Source organism: Microcaecilia unicolor, chromosome 6 (assembly GCF_901765095.1).
Source record: "Microcaecilia unicolor chromosome 6, aMicUni1.1, whole genome shotgun sequence".
Classification (NCBI taxonomy): domain Eukaryota; kingdom Metazoa; phylum Chordata; class Amphibia; order Gymnophiona; family Siphonopidae; genus Microcaecilia; species Microcaecilia unicolor.
Window position 1 is genome coordinate 223,167,727 of NC_044036.1, and position 23,745 is coordinate 223,191,471.

General features: G+C 48.3%; 1 protein-coding gene across 1 annotated transcript in view; it reads right to left on the reverse strand.

Moving 5' to 3' along the window:
• The window catches only part of LOC115472221 (CDK5 regulatory subunit-associated protein 2-like), a gene marked incomplete in the record, with an annotated part of 793,551 nt that overhangs the window by 520,171 nt on the left and 249,635 nt on the right, over positions 1-23,745 (reverse strand). Inside the window, 1 exon segment of the mRNA XM_030206415.1 lies at positions 1,247-1,392. Within this exon segment, the coding sequence (XP_030062275.1) occupies positions 1,247-1,392 (146 nt within the window).

Genomic DNA, 23,745 nt, shown 5'->3' on the forward strand with positions numbered 1-23,745 from the left:
GGGAGCTCTTTCTCCTTTAATGGCTCCTTCAATGGTGGCTCCTCTGAATTGACTAAGTTGACATCAGAAGAGGGAGAAGCAGATGTAGCCTCAATCTGTCCACTCCTGGAGGTCTAAACAAGATTTCTAAAGAACCAGAGGGGCAGCAGTGCAAGAAATTGAAGCACCTTGCAGCAACTCTGACACTGCTTGCTTCAGTAAATAGGCCTGGTGTAAGAGCAATATAAACTCCGGAGAAAACAAAGATCTCGATGCTGCTAAATTCTCTGTTGGGCCCTGAGGTCCAGTCAACCGTGACAAAATGACGCCTGTTCCCACCAGGCTCTCCTGCATCAAACTGCGCACCAGCCCTGCTGGGGAGCCCAAAGACCCCAGCATATTCGGATAATGTGCCAAATCTGAGGATGTGCTGTCACCAGTTTTCCCCCATGTCCCACAGAATTCCTGGCTTGCACACATTGCAATGCCCCAACACCAGCCTCACAGTGGGAAAACCGCTGAACTGCCACCGGTGGGAGTCACCATTCACTCTGACTGGCACAAGTGCAGCACAATGAAGTCCCAAGCTGCTAGTCAGGATCCCTCCCCTGAAACAAGTAGAACTTGCAGCCCTTCAAGCAGTTCTGAGTCAAACTTTAGTCGGACTTACAACTGCCAACCGCTCCCCACAAGCTCACAGTCTCCACAATTCTTACCCCAGATGAGAAAGATGCAGGACACTCCAGCAAACCTCTCTCTCTTTTTTTTTTTTTTAAGTTTGTTGTGCTGGAAAAGGAGAACTCCAAAGAAAACAGGGGAGAGGTAAAGGGAGAGAAGAAGTAAATTAGCAAGGCACACCAGAGGCAGAGATCTAAACACCTAGAGGTATGGCTCTGCAGGGTTGCCACCCGTAAAGCTCAACTGGGGACCAGTTGAAGAACTGGACCAGGAGCAAAGCACTCAACCAGAGGCTGAAAAGCGTGTCCATACACCTACTGAGGAGATGGCCTGGATGCCAATAGATATGTCTCAGCTCAGTTTAAAGTGCTCTATCCCCACCTGCTGGTTGATGGACACAACTATCCCACAGGTTCTGGAATAGTGGGAAGCTACGCAATGGAATGTGTTTTTCAAGCTAAATACCATACAGAACTCTACAAAAGGTAATCATTTAATACACTTCAGGATAGTCCATACTCACTCTGACTTATTTCTCAATATTGAATTGTACATCATCATCAAAAAAATTCTTCCAATAAACTCTGACCTGTCTTTTTCCTCAAGAACTGAGTTCACTTCAAGGTCTTTCTGGTATATTTCTGAAATTGCTGAATGTCCTATATCTATCGCTTGTGCTCTCTCCTCCAGTAGGTTACTAAGGCTTTCCACTTTTGCTTGGGAAATTTTAAGATCCTGAAATCAAAAGAAACCTACATTATAATCACCACTCAATGTCATCAAAAGTACTTAGAAGAAGAATATCTTGCATACTTGATACAAAGGAATACAAGGAGGGCCAAGTAATAGCTTTATAAATATCTTCTAGAAATATTGCCTGCATTTCAGCCCAAGAAGTCGTCATCTTTCTGGTGGAATGGGTGCGGAGAACTAGAGGAACCTCTCGACCCTTGAGAACATAGACTGAAGGAATTGTTTCCTTCAACAGAACAGCAATGGGTGCCTTTGTGGCTGCTTCACTTTTCTTGGTCCCCCCCAAACAGAACAACCATCAAATCTGTAAAACTCATTAACTAGCTCCAAGTAATTTAACACTCTACAAACGTTCAAACAACTTAGACCTTTATGCTAAATCCTCTAATCTTCCTAACTGTAGAGATATAGGTGCACTATGAGATTTTCTCTACACCTTCATGAATGTTCCTGGAGCAGTAGCCAGACCAAAAGGAACAGACTGAAACTAGAATGTGGTGAATATATTTAAGTACAACAGAGTTGCTTTAGCTAAGTATTCTCAATATGGGCAGTGGTAGGATCTGCTTCTGATACACAAGATACAGACAGAATTTTTCATTTTACTTATACAAGCTACTAAAAGTGTTTTGACTGATATTCTTGTTAATGTACCAAAAGTAGTTAAAAACTGATTTGAAAGAGAACACAGATAGACCTTTAAAGACAATGGTTGTAGCTATGTTCCAAATTATACTTGGAGAAAGTGAAGATACATACCTGTAGCAGGTGTTCTCTGAGGGCAGCAGGCTGATTGTTCTCACATGTGGGTCGAGGTCTGCATCGGCCCGGGAAACCAGCAATTTTCCCAGAAAAATATTTTAAAATTTTTCCAGACTCTTCCAGCGCGCGTGCAGCGCACACTGCGCATGCACAGCCATCTTCCCGCCCGCGTGAGTGTTCCCGCTCAGTTAAATCAAAAAGCAAATAAACAACAACTTCAAAGGGGAGGTGGGTGGGCTTGTGAGAACAATCAGCCTGCTGTCCTTGGAGAATACCTGCTACAGGAAAGCGAATGCTACATACCTGTAGAAGGTATTCTCCGAGGACAGCAGGCTGATTGTTCTCACTGATGGGTTGACGTCCTCGGCAGCCCCCTCCATCGGAAAGTTTACTAGCAAAGGCCTTTGCTAGTCCTCGCGCCCGAAACCGGCTCGAGCCGGCCAGTCCAGTATGTAGCAAGACAATACACTTCAAGGGAAGACTCAACTCCAAAGGGGAGGCGGGCGGGTTTGTGAGAACAATCAGCCTGCTGTCCTCGGAGAATACCTTCTACAGGTATGTAGCATTCGCTTTCTCCGAGGACAAGCAGGCTGCTTGTTCTCACTGATGGGGTATCCCTAGCCCCCAGGCTCACTCAAAACAACAACCATGGTCAATTGGGCCTCGCAACGGCGAGGACATTAAAGAGATTGACCTAAAAAATTTACCAACTAACTGAGAGTGCAGCCTGGAACAGAACAACAGGGCCCTCGGGGGGTGGAGTTGGATCCTAAAGCCCAAACAGGTTCTGAAGAACTGACTGCCCGAACCGACTGTCGCGTCGGGTGTCCTGCTGCAGGCAGTAATGAGATGTGAATGTGTGGACAGATGACCACGTCGCAGCTTTGCAAATTTCTTCAATGGAGGCTGACTTCAAGTGGGCTACCGACGCAGCCATGGCTCTAACATTATGAGCCGTGACATGACCCTCAAGAGCCAGCCCCGCCTGGGCGTAAGTGAAGGAAATGCAATCTGCTAGCCAATTGGATATGGTGCGTTTCCCTACAGCCACTCCCCTCCTATTGGGGTCAAAAGAAACAAACAATTGGGCGGACTGTCTGGTGGGCTGTGTCCGCTCCAGGTAGAAGGCCAATGCTCTCTTGCAGTCCAATGTGTGCAGCTGACGTTCAGCAGGGCAGGAATGAGGACGGGGAAAAAATGTTGGCAAGACAATTGACTGGTTCAGATGGAACTCCGACACAACCTTTGGCAAGAACTTAGGGTGAGTGCGGAGGACTACTCTGTTATGATGAAATTTGGTGTATGGGGCCTGGGCTACCAGGGCCTGAAGCTCACTGACTCTACGAGCTGAAGTAACTGCCACCAAGAAAATGACCTTCCAGGTCAAGTACTTCAGATGGCAGGAATTCAGTGGCTCAAAAGGAGGTTTCATCAGCTGGGTGAGAACGACATTGAGATCCCATGACACTGTAGGAGGCTTGACAGGGGGCTTTGACAAAAGCAAACCTCTCATGAAGCGAACAACTAAAGGCTGTCCTGAGATCGGCTTACCTTCCACACGGTAATGGTATGCACTGATTGCACTAAGGTGAACCCTTACAGAGTTGGTCTTGAGACCAGACTCAGACAAGTGCAGAAGGTATTCAAGCAGGGTCTGTGTAGGACAAGAGCGAGGATCTAGGGCCTTGCTGTCACACCAGACGGCAAACCTCCTCCAATGGAAGAAGTAACTTCTCTTAGTGGAGTCTTTCCTGGAAGCAAGCAAGATGCGGGAGACACCCTCTGACAGACCCAAAGAGGCAAAGACTACGCCCTCAACATCCAGGCCGTGAGAGCCAGAGACTGGAGGTTGGGATGCAGAAGCGCCCCCTCGTCCTGTGTGATGAGGGTCGGAAAACACTCCAATCTCCACGGTTCTTCGGAGGATAACTCCAGAAGAAGGGGGAACCAGATCTGACGCGGCCAAAAAGGAGCAATCAGAATCATGGTGCCTCGGTCTTGCTTGAGTTTCAACAAAGTCCTCCCCACCAGAGGGATGGGAGGATAAGCATACAGCAGGCCCTCCCCCCAATCCAGGAGGAAGGCATCCGATGCTAGTCTGCCGGGGGCCTGAAGCCTGGAACAGAACTGAGGGACTTTGTGGTTCACTCGAGATGCGAAGAGATCCACCAAGGGGGGTGCCCCACGCTTGGAAGATCTGGCGCACCACTCTGGAGTTGAGCGACCACTCGTGAGGTTGCATAATCCGGCTCAGTCTGTCGGCCAGACTGTTGTTTACGCCTGCCAGATATGTGGCTTGGAGCACCATGCCGAGACGGCGGGCCCAGAGCCACATGCTGACGGCCTCCTGACACAGGGGGCGAGATCCGGTGCCCCCCTGCTTGTTGACATAGTACATGGCAACCTGGTTGTCTGTCTGAATTTGGATAATTTGGTGGGACAGCCGATCTCTGAAAGCCTTCAGAGCGTTCCAGATAGCTCGCAACTCCAGAAGATTGATCTGTAGATCGCGTTCTTGGAGGGACCAACTTCCTTGGGTGTGAAGCCCATCGACATGAGCTCCCCATCCCAGGAGAGACGCATCCGTGGTCAGCACTTTTTGTGGCTGAGGAATTTGGAAGGGACGTCCCAGAGTCAAATTGGAGCAAATCGTCCACCAATACAGGGATTTGAGAAAACTCGTGGACAGGTGGATCACGTCCTCTAGACCCCCAGCGGCCTGATACCACTGGGAGGCTAGGGTCCATTGAGCAGATCTCATGTGGAGGCGGGCCATGGGAGTCACATGAACTGTGGAGGCCATGTGGCCCAGCAATCTCAACATCTGCCGAGCTGTGATCTGCTGGGACGCACGCACCCGCGAGACGAGGGACAACAAGTTGTTGGCTCTCGCCTCTGGAAGATAGGCGCGAGCTGTCCGAGAATCCAGCAGGGCTCCTATGAATTCGAGTTTCTGCACTGGGAGAAGATGGGACTTTGGGTAATTTATCACAAACCCCAGTAGCTCCAGGAGGCGAATAGTCATCTGCATGGACTGCAGGGCTCCTGCCTCGGATGTGTTCTTCACCAGCCAATCGTCGAGATATGGGAACACGTGCACCCCCAGCCTGCGAAGTGCCGCTGCTACCACAGCTAGGCACTTTGTGAACACCCTGGGCGCAGAGGCGAGCCCAAAGGGTAGCACACAGTACTGGAAGTGACATGTGCCCAGCTGAAATCGCAGATACTGTCTGTGAGCTGGCAGTATCGGGATGTGTGTGTAGGCATCCTTCAAGTCCAGAGAGCATAGCCAATCGTTTTGCTGAATCATGGGGAGAAGGGTGCCCAGGGAAAGCATCCTGAACTTTTCTTTTACGAGATATTTGTTCAGGGCCCTTAGGTCTAGGATGGGACGCATCCCCCCTGTTTTCTTTTCCACAAGGAAGTACCTGGAATAGAATCCCAGCCCTTCTTGCCCGGATGGCACGGGCTCGACCGCATTGGCGCTGAGAAGGGCGGAGAGTTCCTCTGCAAGTACCTGCTTGTGCTGGAAGCTGTAAGACTGAGCTCCCGGTGGACAATTTGGAGGTTTTGAGGCCAAATTGAGGGTGTATCCCTGCCGGACTATTTGGAGAACCCACTGATCGGAGGTTATGAGAGGCCACCTTTGGTGAAAAGCTTTCAACCTCCCCCCGACCGGCAGGTCGCCCGGCACTGACACTTGGATGTCGGCTATGCTCTGCTGGAGCCAGTCAAAAGCTCGCCCCTTGCTTTTGCTGGGGAGCCGCGGGGCCTTGCTGAGGCGCACGCTGCTGACGAGAGCGAGCGCGCTGGGGCTTAGCCTGGGCCGCAGGCTGTCGGGAAGGAGGATTGTACCTACGCTTACCAGAAGCATAGGGACCAGTCTTCCTTCCCCCGAAAAATCGTCTACCTGTAGAGGTAGAGGCTGAAGGCTGCCGGCGGGAGAACTTGTCGAATGCGGTGTCCCGCTGGTGGAGAGACTCTACCACCTGCTCGACTTTTTCTCCAAAAATGTTGTCCGCACGGCAAGGCGAGTCCGCAATCCGCTGCTGGAGTCTATTCTCCAGGTCGGCGGCACGCAGCCATGAGAGCCTGCGCATCACCACACCTTGAGCAGCGGCCCTGGACGCAACATCAAAAGTGTCATAAACTCCTCTGGCCAGGAATTTTCTGCACGCCTTCAGCTGCCTGACCACCTCCTGAAAAGGCTTGGCTTGCTCAGGGGGAAGAGCATCAACCAAGCCCGCCAACTGCCGCACATTGTTCCGCATGTGTATGCTCGTGTAGAGCTGGTAAGACTGGATCTTGGCCACGAGCATAGAAGAATGGTAGGCCTTCCTCCCAAAGGAGTCTAAGGTTCTAGGGTCTTTGCCCGGGGGCGCCGAAGCATGCTCCCTAGAACTCTTAGCCTTCTTTAGGGCCAGATCCACAACTCCAGAGTCATGAGGCAACTGAGTGCGCATCAGCTCTGGGTCCCCATGGATCCGGTACTGGGACTCAATCTTCTTGGGAATGTGGGGATTACTTAGTGGCTTGGTCCAGTTCGCAAGCAATGTCTTTTTCAGGACATGGTGCAAGGGAACAGTGGACGCTTCCTTAGGTGGAGAAGGATAGTCCAGGAGCTCAAACATTTCAGCCCTGGGCTCGTCCTCCACAACCACCGGGAAGGGGATGGCCGTAGACATCTCCCGGACAAAGGAAGCAAAAGACAGGCTCTCGGGAGGAGAAAGCTGTCTCTCAGGAGAGGGAGTGGGATCAGAAGGAAGACCCTCAGACTCCTCGTCAGAGAAATATCTGGGGTCCTCCTCTTCCTCCCACGAGGCCTCACCCTCGGTGTCAGACACAAGTTCACGAACCTGCGTCTGCAACCTCGCCCTGCTCGACTCGGTGGAACCCCGTCCACGGTGGGGGCGTCGAGAGGTAGACTCCCTCGCCCGCATCGGCGAAGCTCCCTCCGCCGACGTAGTCGGGGAGCCTTCCTGGGAGGTGGCCGCTGTCGCACCGCGTCGGGGACCTCAACCTGGGCGATGGGCCAGCCGGCGCCACGCTCGACGGTACCGGAGGCGCAAGCACCGCCGGTACCGGAGGGGTAGGGCGCAACAGCTCTCCCAGAATCTCTGGGAGAACGGCCCGGAGGCTCTCGTTTAGAGCGGCTGCAGAGAAAGGCTGAGAGGTCGATGCAGGCGTCGACGTCAGAACCTGTTCCGGGCGAGGAGGCTGTTCCGGGCTGTCCAGAGTGGAGCGCATCGACACCTCCTGAACAGAGGGTGAGCGGTCCTCTCGGTGCCGATGCCTGCTGGGTGCCGAATCCCTCGGCGACCCAGAGCTCTCGGTGCCGACATGGGGAGGAGACCGGTGTCGATGCTTCTTCGACTTCTTCCGAAGCATGTCACCGGAGCTCCCCGGCACCGACGAGGAGGACGTAGAATCCATCCGTCGCTTCCTCGGGGCCGAGACCGAAGAGGGTCGATCCCGGGGGGGCTGTACCGCAGGAGCCCTCAGGGTAGGAGGAGACCCACCCGAAGGCTCACCGCCACCAGCAGGGGAATGGACAGCCCTCACCTGCACTCCTGACGATGCACCTCCGTCCGACGACATCAGCAGACGAAGTCTCGGTACCACCGACATCGATGCAGTCGCCCGATGCCTCGGCGCCGATGCAGAGGTCCGATGCCTCGATGCAGTCGATGGAGCGGCAGCCAAGGAAGATGGTCCGGACGCTGACGATGTCGATGCACTCGATGCCTCCGGTGCCGATGCCGACGAAGAGCCCGAGAACAAAACGTTCCACTGGGCTAATCTCGCTACCTGAGTCCGCCTTTGTAACAGGGAACACAGACTGCAGTTCTGAGGGCGGTGCTGGGCCCCTAGACACTGAAGACACGCAGAGTGCCTATCAGTGAGCGAGATTACCCGGGCGCACTGGGTGCACTTCTTGAAGCCGCTGGAAGGCTTCGATGTCATGGGCGGAAAAATCACGCTGGCGAAATCAAAAGCCGAAATGGCGAAAATTGAAGCACCAAAATTTAGAGGGAGAAAATCTCGACCGAGGCCAAAAGAGGCCTACCCCGACAACGAAAGAAAACTTACGGGGCAAAAACTGAGAAATACGGGAAGGGCAGAAAACCCGAAAGGGTCTTCCGGAACACTACCGGAGCGCTTCCCGAACTTTTTCAAGGAAAAAACAGCAAAAAAACACGTTGAAAAGGACGCGCGAGGTCGACTCTCTGGGGCACGAACGGCGTAACACGACCGTACCGAGCGCGGACGAAAGAAGACTGGCCAGCTCGAGCCGGTTTCGGGCGGGAAGACGGCCGCGCATGCGCGGTGCGCATGGGCGCGCGAGGACTAGCAAAGGCCTTTGCTAGTAAACTTTCCGATGGAGGGGGCTGCCGAGGACGTCAACCCATCAGTGAGAACAAGCAGCCTGCTTGTCCTCGGAGAATGTATCTTCGCTTTCTCAAAGGACAAGCTTCAATAATGGTGTGTCCATTTGTGTATGCTAGAGACCACAGGATTCCCGTTTGAGCTGGTTTTTTCTTATGCACCATATTTGCCCCTTTACGAAGGTTTCAAATTAGCCCCTGACGCAGCCCTAGGTGGGCGAAACACTGCCTGTGTCGGGCGATTTGTTCATACACGGTATCTTCAATAAAATCTTTTTGTTGTGACATTGATCTGTTGGCTCTCTTTCCCAAGCAAATATTCTGGACTCGTGCTAGAGGAAATAGGACCTCACTTTGGCACCTAACCAAAATTAGCTGAGCTAGAGAGAATGAAACCAAAGCCACAGATAGTATATAATATTTTATTATAAAATAAAGAGAATATATATAAATAGAACAGCAGCAAGGCTTAGCAAAATACAATATATCTGGTAAAAATACAGAATGGCTCAGCTATATCTGCTCTGAGATACACACTGGATGACCGTGACACCTGCTTTCAGAAGATAGACCCTGAACTGAAACAGAGACTGAGACTCGCTGTGGATATAGCTAGAGTCTAACAAGAAATGAGCACCTACCTCATCAAAGACTGCTTCAGAGATAGCGTGGTGAGATAGTAGTGATTTACATTCTGTAGTCTGGGATTAGTGAGTGGCGTCTGTCTGAGATAAAGACTGGTTAGGTCATATCTCGTGGTCAGGGAATACGCTGCTAATCTTGTATTTTACATAAAAAGTGTGGGATAAGTTTTCATGATAAACAATTCAGGATTGTGTAAATTACTTAGTATACCAGTAAGAATCAGTTGCATAGTCTTTATTTTGGTAGTAATCTAGTTTTTATTAGCAAGTTCTATGTTGTATTTTGCTAAGCCTTGCTGTTGTTCTATTTATACATATCCTATATAATAAAACACACCTCCAACATTCTGAAGCTGACTGCATGGCTGAGGCATTCCTGCTCTCTGTATCCATCTCCTGAATTGACATCACGTACTTCCGGGTTTGTCACAAGCAGAAGTGACCAACCACACGAGGTTTCTCGGCTTCAGAATGTTGGAGGTCCATTCTATTAAATAGGATTGGTCAGTTCCTTGAAGCACAGCCAGAGCTCAACGTCCTGCACAGTAACGCTCAGACACCAGAGAGAGGGGGGGGGGGGCTGACACCAGAGAGAGGGAGGGAGGGGGGGCCTGACACCAGAGAGGGGGGGGGGAAGTATCTCTGTCACACACACACTCTCTCTCTCTCACAGTCAATGTCTTTCTCTCTCTCACTCTCACACACTGTCTCTCACACACTCTATGTCTCACACTGTATCACATTCACTCTCTATGTGTCACACAGTCACTCACACACTCTCTTGGTCTCATACACTCTGTCTCACAGAGAGTCTGTGTCTCACACATACTCTCTCTCGCAAACACACTGTATCTGTGTGAAACACACTCTCTCTCACACTGTCTCTCACATTCGCACTTGCACACACTCTCATTCTCACACACACTCTCTCTCTCTCTCATGGACACACTCGCACATTCACTCTCTCACATACACTCTCTCAAACATACACACTCCGAGGAAAACCTTGCTAGCACCCGTTTCATTTGTGTCATAAACGGGCCTTTTTTACTAGTTCTCTATATTTTATAATAAATATATATACTATCTGTGGCTTTGGTTGCGTTCTCTCTAGCTCAGCTAATTTTGGTTAGGTGCCAAAGTAAGGTCCTATTTCCCCTAGCACGAGTCCAGAATATTTGCTTGGGCAGAGTTCTGTAATCTAGGACCTTGGCATAAATAATTCTGTTAGGCGTTGTTTTCCTATAAGACTTATTTATACTACCAACAGTATATATTATTTATTATAAAATAAAGAGAATATATATAAATAGAACAGCAGCAAGGCTTAGCAAAATACAATATATAACTTGCCCATAACAAAGAAAATATGTTACTACCAAAATAAAGACTATGCAAAACGATTCTTACTGGAACACTAGGTAATTACAAACCTGATTATCTGTAATATGAAACTGATACTACACTTCTTATGCAAAATACAATGGTTAGCAGCTTATTCCCTGACCACGAGTTGTGACCTCACCAATCTTATCTCAGACAAACACAATTACTAATCCCAGACAATAGAAGGTAAATCCTGATATCTCACCACGCTGTCCCTGAGGCAGTCTCCCGATGAGGTAAGTGCGGATTTCTCCTTAGACTGTAGCTATATCCACAGCGAGTCTCAGTCTCAGATAGGGTCTATCTTCTGAAAGCAGGTGTCACCGTCACTCAGTGCCGTATTTCAGAGCTAACGTAGCTGAACCCAAAGGTATTTTAACCAGATATGTAGTTCACAAGGTTAGAACAACAAAAAGGGGCATAATCGAACGGAAACGTCTATCTCCATGGGCGTTTATCTCCGAGAATGGGTCCGTGAAGGGGTGGACCGAACTGTATTTTCGCAAAAAATAGACGTCCATGTTTTATTCGACAATTTGTGAGGTGGGCGTTTTTGTTTTTCAGCGATAACGGAAAATGAAAGCGCCTAGCTCAAAAACGAATAACTCCAAGACATTTATTTGTGGGACGGGCCAGGATTCGTAGTGCACTGGTCCCCCTCATATGCCAGGACACCAACCGGGCACCCTAGGGGGCACTTCTACAAAAACAAAAAAAAAGGTAAAAGAGCTCCCAGGTGCATAGCACCCTTCCCTTCTGTGTTGAGACATCCAAATCCCCCTCAAAACCCACTGCCCACAAGTCTACACCATTACTATAGCCCTAAGGGGTGAAGGGGGGCACCTACATGTGGGTACAGTGGGTTTGGGGGGGCGGTTTGGAGGGCTCCCATTTACCAGCACAAGTGAAACAGGTGGGGGGGGGATGGGCCTGGGTCCACCTGCCTGAAGTCCACTGCACCCCCTAATAACTGCTCCAGTGACCTGCATACTGCTGCCAGGGAGGTGGGTATGACATTTGAGGGTGAAAATAAAAAGTTGTGAAACGGCATATTTTGTGGTGGGAGGGGGTTTGTGACCACTGGGGGAGTCAGGGGAGGTCATCCCCGATTCCCTCCAGTGGTCATTTGGTCATTTAGGGCACTTATTGGGGCCTTATTCGTGGAAAAACAGGGTCCAGGAAAAGTGCCCTAAATTCTCGCTACAAACGCATATTTTTTTTCCATTATCGGCGAAAGGCGCCCATCTCTGATCGGCCGATAACCACGCCCCAGTTCCGGCTTCACCACGGCTTCGACACGCCCCCATCAACTTTGTCCGCATCCGCGACGGAGTGCAGTTGAAAACGTCCAAATTCGGCTTTCGATTATACCGCTTTATTCGTTTTTGTGAGATAAACGTCTATCTCCCGATTTGGGTCACAATATAGGCGTTTTTCTATTTCGATTATAAGCAGGGAAGTCTCCTGCTAACTCCGAGCCTTCTAACCTTGCTGAGCTTTTCAGGTCTTTTCTGTCCTCTTGCCAGTCCCAACTGTCCTTTTCTCCCGTTCCCACTTTCTTAGTACCTCTCGGTCAGATGATACCACGGGACCAATCATGATCCTGCCCATCTAACTCCATGAGCATGAAGAGTCCTTTGTTCGTGACCCTGAAGTTGATACCTTAGGTCTGCATATCTGTCTCCAACCAGGCTTACTGGAGCCTTGGGTCTCACTCCCCTTTTCTTCTCAGGGTGATAACAGGGTGGTTGTAACACAGAATGTCCTTGGATGCGGTATGCCTGCCAGTGATTTTCCAGAAGCTGAAAAGCTGGATCTTGCTGACACAGATGTGGCTCAGGTCAGAAGTTGTAGAATCCATTTTGTTTTAACAGGATGTATTAGGCCTGTATGGACCAAGATCAGCTCAGGTGAGATCTCAGGTAAATACCCCCACAGTATCCATAGCACCCAGGCTCCCTCAAAACAATGAACATTGGTCAAGTGGGCCTCGCAACGGCAAGGACATAACATAGATTGACCTGAAACCATAAACAACTAACTGAGTGCAGCCTGGAACACAACAAAAATGGCACTAGGGGGGTGGAGTTGGATTCTAAACTCCGAACAGATTCTGCAGCACCAACTGCCCAAACCGACTGTCGAGTCGGGTATCCTGCTGGAGGCAGTAGTGAGATGTGAATGTGTGGACTGATGACCACGTTGCAGCCTTGCAAATCTCCTCAATGGAGGCTGACTAAGTGAGCCACTGACGCAGCCATGGCTCTAACATTGTGAGCCGTGACATGGCCCTCCAGACTCAGCCCAGCTTGGGCATAAGTGAAGAATATGCAATCTGCTAGCCAGATTGTGCGTTTTCCGATGGCGACTCACCTCCTGTTGGGATCAAGAGACAAACTGGGCGGACTGTCTAAAGGGCTTCACCCGCTCCACGTAAAAGGCCAATACTCTCTTGCAGTCCAAGGTGTGCAAACTGCTTTCGCCAGGGCGGGTATGAGGACGGGGAAAGAATGCTGGCAAGACAAATGACTGATTCAGATGGAACTCAGACACCACCTTTGGCACAAACTTAGGGTGCGTGCGGAGGACTACTCTGTTGTGATGAAACTTGATATAAGGTGCATGCACTACCAAGGCTTGAAGCTCACTGATTCCACGAGCTGAAGTAACTGCCACTAAGAAAACGACCTTCCAGGTCAAATACTTCAGATGGCAGGAATTCAGTGGCTCAAAAGGAGCTTTCATCAGCTGGGTGAGAATGACGTTGAGATCCCATGACACTGGTGGAGGATTGAAAGGGGGATTTGACAAAAGCAAACCTCTCATGAAGCGAACAACTAAAGGCTGTCCAGAGATAGGCTTATGTTCTACATGGTAGTGATAAGCACTAATTGCACTAAGGTGAACTCTTACGGAGTTGGACTTGAGACCAGACTCTGACAAGTGTAGAAGGTATTCAAGCAGGGTCTGTGTAGGACAAGAAAGAGGATCTACAGTCTTGCTGTCACACCATACAGCAAACCTCCTCCATTTGAAAGAGTAACACCTCTTTGTGGAATCTTTCCTGGAAGCAAGCAAGACTCGGGAAATACCCTCTGAAAGACCCAAGGAGGTGAACTCTAAGCTCTCAACATCCAGACTGTGACAGCCAGAGACTGGAGATTGGGATGTAGAAGCGAAGCGACCCCTCATTCTGAGTGATGAGGGTTGGAAAACACTCCAATCTCAACGGTTCTTCAAAGGACAACTCCAGAAGAAGAGGAAACCAAATCTGACACAGCCAGAAAGGTGCTATCAGGATCATGGTTCCGCTGTCTTGTTTGAGTTTCAGCAAAGTCTTCCCTACTAGAGGCATGGGAGGATACGCATACAGAAGGCCTGTCCCCCAATGCAGGAGAAAGGCATCTGACGATAGTCTGTCGTGGGCCTGAAGCCTGGAACAGAACTGAGGAACCTTGTGATTGATCTGAGTGGCAAAAAGATTCACCGAGGGGGTGTCCCACACTCGGAAGATCTTGCGGACTATGCCCATATTTACAGACCACTCGTGAGGTTGCATTATCCTGCTCAGTCTGTCGGCCAGACTGTTGTTTACACCTGCCAGATAAGTGGCTTGGAGAAACATGCCGTGACAGCGTGCCCAAAGCCACATCTGGACAGCTTCCTGACACAGAGGGCGAGATCCGGTGCCCCCCTACTTGTTGGTGTAAAACATGGCAACCTGATTGTCTGTCTGAATTAAGATTACTCGGTTGGACAGCCAATCTTGGAAAGCCTTTAGATTGTTTCAGATCACTCTTTATTCCGAGAGGTTGAACTGCAGACCTTTTTCCCAAAAGGACCAGGCTCCCGGAGTGTGGAGCCTATCTACATGAACTCCCCACCCCAGGAGAGATGCATCCATCTTCAGCACTTTCTCTGGCCGAGGAACTTGGAATGGTCGCCCCATGGTCAAATTTGATCGAATCGTCCACCACTGAAGAGAATGTCGAAAGCTGGTGGACAGTTGGACTACATCTTCTAGATCCCCCACAGCTTAAAACCACTGGGAAGCTAGGGTCCATTGAGCTGATCTCATATGTAAATGTGCCATGGCTGTTACATGAACTGTGGAGGCCATGTGCCCCAGAAGTCTCAACATCTGCCGAGCCATGACCTACTGGGACGCTCGAATCATGGACACTAGGGACAGAAGGTTGTCCGCCCTTGCCTCGGGAAGATATGCTTGACCTGTCTGAGTGTTCAACAGAGCTCCAATGAATTCCAATTTTTGGACTGGGGTGAGATGGGACTTGCGATTATGACGAACCCCAGTAGCTATAGCACCCGAATAGTCATTCACATGGACTCCAGAGCACCCTCCTCCGAGCTGCTCTTTACCAGCCAATCGTCGAGATAAGGAAACATATGCACTTCAAAGTCTGCATAGTGACGCTGCGACTACAGCTAGGCATTTGGTAAACACTCTGGGCGCAGATGCCAGGCCAAAAGGCAGTACACGGTACTGAAAGTGCTCTGTTCCTAGCCGAAATTGAAGATCCTTCCTGTGAGCTGGGAGTATCGAGATGTGGGTGTAAGCATCTTTTAAGTCCAGAGAGCATAGCCAATCGTTTTCCTGAATCATGGGAAGAAGGGTGCCCAGGGAAACTATCCTGAACTTTTCTCGGACTATAAATTTGTTCAGGGCCCTTAGGTCTAGGTTGGGACACATCCCCCCTGTTTTCTTTTGCACAAAGAAGTACCTGGAATAGAATCCCAGCCCTTCTTCCCCTGGTGGAATGGGTTCGACCGCTTAGGCCTGTAGAAGGGCGGAGAGTTTCTCTGAAAGTACCTGTTTGTGCTGGGAACTGTAAGAATGAGCTCCCAGTGGACAATTTGGAGGTTTGGATTACCGATTAAGGGTGTATCCTGACTTGACTATTTGAAAAAGCCATCGATCGGAGGTTATGAGAGACCACCTTTGGTGAAAAAATATCAACCTCCGCCAGACCAGCAAGTCGTCCGGCACAGACACTTTTTTTGAGGCTATGCTGAACTGGAGTCAGTCAAAAACCTGTCCCTTCCTTTTGCTGGGGAGCCGCAGAGGCCTTAGGCGCACTCTGTTGACAAGAACGAGCGCGCTGGGACTGAGCCTGGACAGGCTACCAAGAAGCAGGAGTATACCTACACTTAGCATAGAATAGGGAGCACTCCTCTTCCCTGTAAAAAAACCTCCTAGATGAGGAGGTAGTAGCAGAACACGCCCAGCGGGAAAGAGAATCCATAGCATCATTGTGCTTTTTGAGCTGGTCAACCAGATCCTCTACTTTCTCACCAGAAAGGTTATCCCCCCTGGCAAGGAACATCCGCCATCCGCTGCTGGACCGAATGATCCAGGTCAGAGACACAGCCATGAGAGTATGCGCATCACTATACCTTGGGCAGCGATTCTGGATAGTAGATCAAAAGTATTGAACGTACCCCTGGCCAGGAATTTTTGACACACCTTTTGCTGCCTGACCACCTGGCAAATAGGCTCGGCCTGCTCCGGAGGGAGCGCATCAACCAAGCTAGACAGTTGCCTCACTAAGTTCCACAAGTGGATGCTCGTGAAGAGCTGGTATGTCTGGATTTTGGCAGCGAGCATAGCGGCCTGATACGTCTTCCTCCCAAAAGAGTCCGAGGTTCTGGATTCTCTAGCTGGGGGCGCCGAGGCATAGTCCCTTGGCTCTTTTAAGAGCGGAGTCCACCACCATGGAATTGTGAAGTAGCTGAGACTTCATCAATCCAGGTTCCCTGTGGATCCGATATTGGGATTCAGTTCTTTTCGGGATCACGGGGTTAGACAGAGGGAACAACCAGTTTCGCATAAGGACTTCCTTCAGTACATTATGCAAAGGAGCCGTTGCAGCCTCTCTAGGTGGAGAAGAACAATCCAGGACCTCGAGTATCTCAGCCCTGGGCTCATCCTCAATCTCCATAGGGAAGGGAATAGCCGCAGCCATTTCCCATACAAAGGGGGTAAAGAATAGACTCTCCGGTGGAGACAGTCTCCTTTCTGGAGGAGGGGAAGGTTCAGAGGGAATCCCAAAGGACTCGTCAGAAGAAAAGTACCTGGGATCCTCCTCTTCCTCCCACGAGCAGTCATATTCAGTATCGGACAAAACATCTCTCAGAGCGGTCCAAAACTGAGCCTGCCTCGATGCCGAGGAACGACGTCCTCGATGGTGGTGCCGAGAAGTCAACGTCCGCCTGGACTCCGGTGAAGCTTCCTCCACCGAGGTCGGAGAGTTGACCTGGGTGGCAGCCGACACCAATGCCGCAGGCAGCATCAAGGTCATGGACCTCACCACAGGCGAAGGGCTAGAGCGGTATGGAGGCGAAAGCACCCCCAACACCGAAGCAGCCTGGCGCAGTAACCCTTCCAGAAGGTCTGGAAGCAGGGCCCTGATGTGCTCATCGAGAGCCGCCGTCACACAAGGCTGTGGGGTCAGTAAAGGAACCGGTGGCAGAATCTGTCGAGGCTCGGGAGCAGGTACCGGGCTGCTAGACCGACGCATCGGAACCTCCTGAATAGAGAGGGAGCGATCCTCTCAGCGCCGACGCTTCTCGGGTGCCAAATCCCTTGACACCCCGGAGCTCCCAGCACCGTCTGTTGAAGGAGAACGATGACAGTGCTTCTTCGCCTTCGATTGACGCCCATCTTCGAGACTCCTCGGTACCAAAGAGGAAGACGTGGAATCCTCACGTCTCCTTGGGGCTGGGTCCGATGAAGGTCGGTCCCGGGGGGCCTGCATAACAGGAGGCCTAGAGAGAGGTGGAGACCCATTCGATGCCTCACTGCTCCCAGCACGAGTTGGTCGTTCCGCAGCCATTACCTTTGCTCCCGACGTCAATGCGTCCCTCAATATCGATGACACCGACCTCGGTACTGATGTCGAAGGACTGGACTGAGCCCTAAAAAGCTTCTCTCGTTGGGCCTCTCGAGATGCTTAGGTGTGTTTCTTCATGCGAAGACACAGACTACAAGCGGCTGGGCTGTGGTCGGGCCCAAAGCACTGGATACACCAAGCATGGGTATCAGTACCCGAGATAGTCCTGCTGCACCGAGTACAAAGTTTGAAGCCGCTGGGTGTGTTCGATGACATGGAAGAAAAAAATGGCTTCAGCGAAATCAAAAGACACAATCTTGCCTGTTAAAAGAAAAAAAAGAACAGCACGAAAAGAAGGGAACAACCCGGCCGCGTCAAAAAACAAAGGAAACTTAAAACGGGGCAAAAAAGTAAAGAAAAACTATGGAAGTTTTTTTTTTTTTTTTAATTCTAACAAAAAAGAAAGAAAAAAGACAAAGACAAAAGTCAACGCAGAAAACTCTTTCCCGGGCCTGAGAGAAGCGGGGAAAACTCGACCGCACTTCACCGCGGAGAAAAAATAACTGAGCGGGAACACTCACACAACGGGCAGAAAGACAGCCGCGCAAGCGCTGGAAGACTCTGGAAACTTTTTTTTATATTTTGCTGACAAAATTGCCGGTTTTCTGGGCCGGCGCGGACGTCGACCCACATGTGAGAACAAGCAGCCTGCTTACATAAGTACATAAGTAATGCCAAACTGGGAAAAGACCAAAGGTCTATCGAGCCCAGCATCCTGTCCACGACAGCGGCCAAGCCAGGCCAAGGGCACCTGGTGAGCTTCCCAAACGTACAAACATTCTATACATGTTATTCCTGGAATTGTGGATTTTTCCCAAGTCCATTTAGTAGTGGTTTATGGACTTGTCCTTTAGGAAACAGTCTAACCCCTTTTTAAACTCTGCTAAGCTAACCACCTTCACCACGTTCTCCGGCAATGAATTCCAGAGTTTAATTATGCGTTGGGTGAAGAAACATTTCCTCCGATTTGTTTTAAATTTACTACACTAGTTTCATCGCATGCCCCCTAGTCCTAGTATTTTTGGAAAGCTTCACATCCACCTGTTCCACTCCACTCATTATTTTATAAACCTCTATCATGTCTCCCCTCAGCCGTCTCTTCTCCAAACTGAAAAGCCCTAGCCTCCTTAGTCTTTCTTCATAGGGAACTCGTCCCATCCCCGCTATCATTTTAGTCGCCCTTCGCTGCACCTTTTCCAATTCTACTATATCTTTCTTGAGATGCAGCGACCAGAATAGAACACAGTACTCAAGGTGCGGTCACACCATGGAGTGATACAACGGCATTATAACATCCTCACACCTGTTTTCCATACCTTTCCTAATTATACCCAACATTCTATTCGCTTTCCTAGCCGCAGCAGCACACTGAGCAGAAGGTTTCAGTGTATTATCGACGACGACACCCAGATCCCTTTCTTGGTAACTCCTAACGTGGAACCTTGCATGACATAGCTATAATTCGGGTTCTTTTTTCCCCACATGCATCACCTTGCACTTGCTCACATTAAACGTCATCTGCCATTTAGCCGCCCAGTCTCCCAGTCTTGTAAGGTCCTTCTGTAATTTTTCACAATCCTGTCGCGAGTTAACGACTTTGAATAACTTTGTATCATCAGCAAATTTAATTACCTCGCTAGTTACTCCCATCTCTAAATCATTTATAAATATGTTAAAAAGCAGCGGTCCTAGCACAGACCCCTGAGGAACCCCACTAACCCTTCTCCATTGTGAATACTGCCCATTTAACCCCACTCTCTGTTTCCTATCCTTCAACCAGTTTTTAATCCACAATAGGACATTTCCTCCTATCCCATGACCCTCCAATTTCCTCTGTAGCCTTTCATGAGGTACCTTGTCAAATGCCTGTTGAAAATCCAGATACACAATATCAACCGGCTCCCCTTTGTCCACGTTTGTTTACTCCTTCAAAAAATTGAAATAAATTGGTCAGGCAAGATTTCCCCATACAAAAACCGTGCTGACTTGGTCTCAGTAATCCATGTCCTTGGATGTGCTCTGTAATTTTGTTTTTGATAATAGTCTCTACCATTTTCCCCAGCACCGACGACAGACTCACCGGTCTATAATTTCCCGGATCTCCCCTGGAACTGTTTTTTAAAAAATCGGCGTTACATTAGCCACCCTCCAATCTTACGGTACCACGCTCTATTTTTTTTTTTTTTTTTTTTTTTTTTTTTTAATTTATTTATTTATAAGTTTCACATAATTACAAGATATACTTGTTTAAGATAACTCGGAATTGAAAAATCATTCAAAAGAAATCACAATAATATTTCACATATCCTTAGAAACAATATTTTCCTATCTTAGACCACAAATAAGGGGGAGTTAAAGAACTTGAGGAGACAAAATCAAATTATTTCCCTTATTTAGGTAATAGGACCTAGACCGCCCCACGGGTTCTCAATACTTCATTGTTCCCCTTAGTCCAAGAGGTCACTTGACAATCTTCTTTGTTTCAACAAAACTTTTCAATTGTTCAGGTTCAAAAAAAAAGTACTTATTATCCAAATATTTAATTTGACATTTACATGGATATGCTAGCAAAAAGCTAGCCCCCAGAGCTTTAACTTCATCTCTCAATAAGAGGAACTCCCGTCTTTTTTCCTGGGTAATTTTAGTGACATCTGGGTAAATCCACAAGCGAGATCCCAAAAAAGTTTTTTGAGCATTTTTGAAATACAGTTTCATAATTGAATTTAGGTCTTGTTCGAAGACCAAAGAAACAAGTAAAGTTGAACGAGTATAAACTGCAGGTAATGAATTTTCCAGAAAAGCCGTTAAGTTTTGTAATCCTTCAGCTTGAATTCCGTGTTCTTCTGATTTTCTCCCTTGTTCCTCCATTTTTTTTTTTGGTATTGGAAGGTAATATATTTTATTTATAGGAGGAATCATCTCAGAGGAACAACCGAGAACCTCAGTAAGATATTTTTTGAATAATTCCAAACCACTCAGTTCAACCATTTTGGGGAAATTTAAAACTCTCAGGTTAAGTCTCCTATTATAGTTCTCCAATTGATTTATTTTGCTATGAATAAAAGTTTTATCTTTTACCAGAGAGAATGTTGTATTTTTTATAGTAGAAATCTCTTGTTGAAATACTTCATTCTGTATAGCAATATCTTGCTTGATTTTTTCAAATGAGGTTTGCAAAGAGTCTACTTTAATCACTAAAGAAGCTGTATCAGCAGCTGCCTTTAGAACTGTTTGATTTAAAGTTTTTAACATTGCCCATATGGCCTCAAGGGTTACCTCCGTGTGAGCTACATGCTCTTGTTGTTGAAGATCCCTCCCGTTCACTGCCTCAGCAGCGCCAGCCGCCGAATAGTCCACAACGTCAACTTCGGACGTTGTTGGAGAATCCACCGCTTCTCGGTAGTGCGCGGGACACGGGGGAGGGGAAATATCCGGTGAGGATAGAGTGATGGCATCCTGTTCCAGGGAAGGCGTCGCTCCTCCGACCCCCTCCACAACAGAACTCCTCACCGCTGTAGCCCGTGGCGTGCTTGTAGCGAAAGCGTCGAGGGTCGACTGGACCGATCGGGTGGTCGTCGCTGCGGGTGGTAAGCTCTTGACCACCCCTTTCCTTTTAATATGGGGCATTTTAAACGAAGAAATCTTGTTTCAGAAGTCAAAAAGGAAAGGTCCAGGGAGACTCGGCGAACGCTAACAAGCTGCGTCCGCCATCTTGAAACTCCGCCCGCCACCACGCTCTATTTTAAGGATAAATTACATATCACTAACAGCAGCTCTGCAAGCTCATTTTTCAGTTCTATCAGTACCCTAGGATGAATACCATCCGGTCCAGGAGATTTGCTACTCTTCAGTTTGCTGAACTGCCCCATTACGTCCTCCAGGTTTACCGTGAAGTCAGTAAGTTTCTCCAACTCATCCGCTTGAAATACCATTTCCAACACCGGTATCCCACCTAAATCTTCCTCGGTGAAGACCGAAGCAAAGAAATCATTCAATCTCTCCACTACGTCTTTATCTTCCTTGATTGCCCCTTTTACCCCTCGGTCATCCAGCGGCCCAACTGATTCTTTTGCCAGCTTCCTGCTTTTAATATACCGAAAATTTTTTTTTGCTATGTTTTCTTGCCTCTAATACTCTTTTTTTCGTAATCCCTCTTGGCCTTCTTTATCTGCGCCTTGCATTTGCTTTGACACTCCTTATGCTGCTTCTTGTTATTTTCAGACGGTTCCTTCTTCCATTTTCTGAAGGCGTTTCTTTTAGCCCTAATAGCTTCCTTCACCTCACTTTTCAACCACACCAGCTGTCTTTTGGACTTCCATCTTTCTTTTCTAATTCACGGAATATGTTTGGCCTGGGCCTCCAGGATGATATTTTTGAACAGCATGCATGCCTGTTGTGCAGTTTTTACCCTCTCAGTTGCCCCCCTAAGTTTTTTTTTTACCGTTCTTCTCATTTTATCATAGTCTCCGGAGAATAGGTTTTACTGTTTACATTGCCTCATGCTGACATTATCAGGGAAGATTCCTGGCATAAAATGTCTGCCACACTCTTGTCTGTTCTAAAATTTCTGCCTCTCCCTGTGTTTACCAACAATCTAAGTGATCTGTCACACTTATCCTACTAATATAAGTACATAAGTACATAAGTACATAAGTACATAAGTAGTGCCATACTGGGAAAGACCAAAGGTCCATCTAGCCCAGCATCCTGTCACCGACAGTGGCCAATCCAGGTCAAGGGCACCTGGCACGCTCCCCAAACGTAAAAACATTCCAGACAAGTTATACCTAAAAATGCGGAATTTTTCCAAGTCCATTTAATAGCGGTCTATGGACTTGTCCTTTAGGAATCTATCTAACCCCTTTTTAAACTCCGTCAAGCTAACCGCCCGTACCACGTTCTCCGGCAACGAATTCCGGAGTCTAATTACACGTTGGGTGAAGAAAAATTTTCTCCGATTCGTTTTAAATTTACCACACTGTAGCTTCAACTCATGCCCTCTAGTCCTAGTATTTTTGGATAGCGTGAACAGTCGCTTCACATCCACCCGATCCATTCCACTCATTATTTTATACACTTCTATCATATCTCCCCTCAGCCGTCTCTTCTCCAAGCTGAAAAGCCCTAGCCTTCTCAGCCTCTCTTCATAGGAAAGTCGTCCCATCCCCACTATCATTTTCGTCGCTGTTAATCTACATCCTCTGCAACATCCTCAACATTAGATGCCAGTCCTCCTCCTCTGCTTTGCACCTTCATTCCGCTGTTGCTGGTGTCACTTTACCTTTACCTTGAGGTTTTCTTCCCTCCATGGAGCAAGAAGAACGTGTCTTCATATCTCTACCAAGTGCCTTTCAGGAAAACATCTCCCCCTTAAGCTAACATATTTTGTACATGCAATTACTTCAAGAAATTTTGAGTATTGAGTATTAGTGCTACTTAAAATGCTGACCTGCCCACTGATCAACAATAGCAAAACCTAAGTTGGCCTCTCCCTTCCACGAATACCAGTACCCAAACTAATCATCCTCATTGCCTTGGGGTCTTCCAGCCAGCTAGTACTCCTTTACCCCTTCTCCCAGTGCCTTAATGTCTTCCTATTAACTAATTTCACATGTTATAAATCTTATTATCCAAGATGCTAAGTTTGCTTTGTGACAGACTGAGGAACACTACAGAATATAAGACTACAGATGAATATTTAGATGTATTTCTATCTTCTTTTGAAAGAAAGGGCTTTATGGAAATTTTTGAGAAAAGTATATGCTTGCCATCAAATTTTCCTGGCAATCCCAAGGAGGTGATTTGATATTCCTTCCTTCATGCATCCCTCAAATTTTCCCACAGAACTCCAAATCTGACCTAACTCTCTTAATGCATCTTTGTCCTATGCTGAGAGGATTTGGGATTTTCCTGTCAGTGTCGGTGCTGCTTCACCCCCTCTTCCCAATGCCCTTGGGTCTACATGTCATTGTTTATATCATTTACAGCTCTGTTGGTTCTGAGGGAGTTTAAGGCCACTCTCGAAGTGCTATTGCTTCCTTTGCAGATGTTTGCTAGCAAGATTTAAGCAAGTCTGATAAAAATGTATGGAAAATTTCAAAATTATAGTGCAAAATTACATTCCTCATTGACTTAAAGGACCCAAATGATTCAGAATCTGAATAGTTTCAATAGAAAACATAGTTAGTTACCTGTAGAACGTGTTCTCAAAGGACAGCAGGCCTGATATTCTCTTAACTGGGTGAT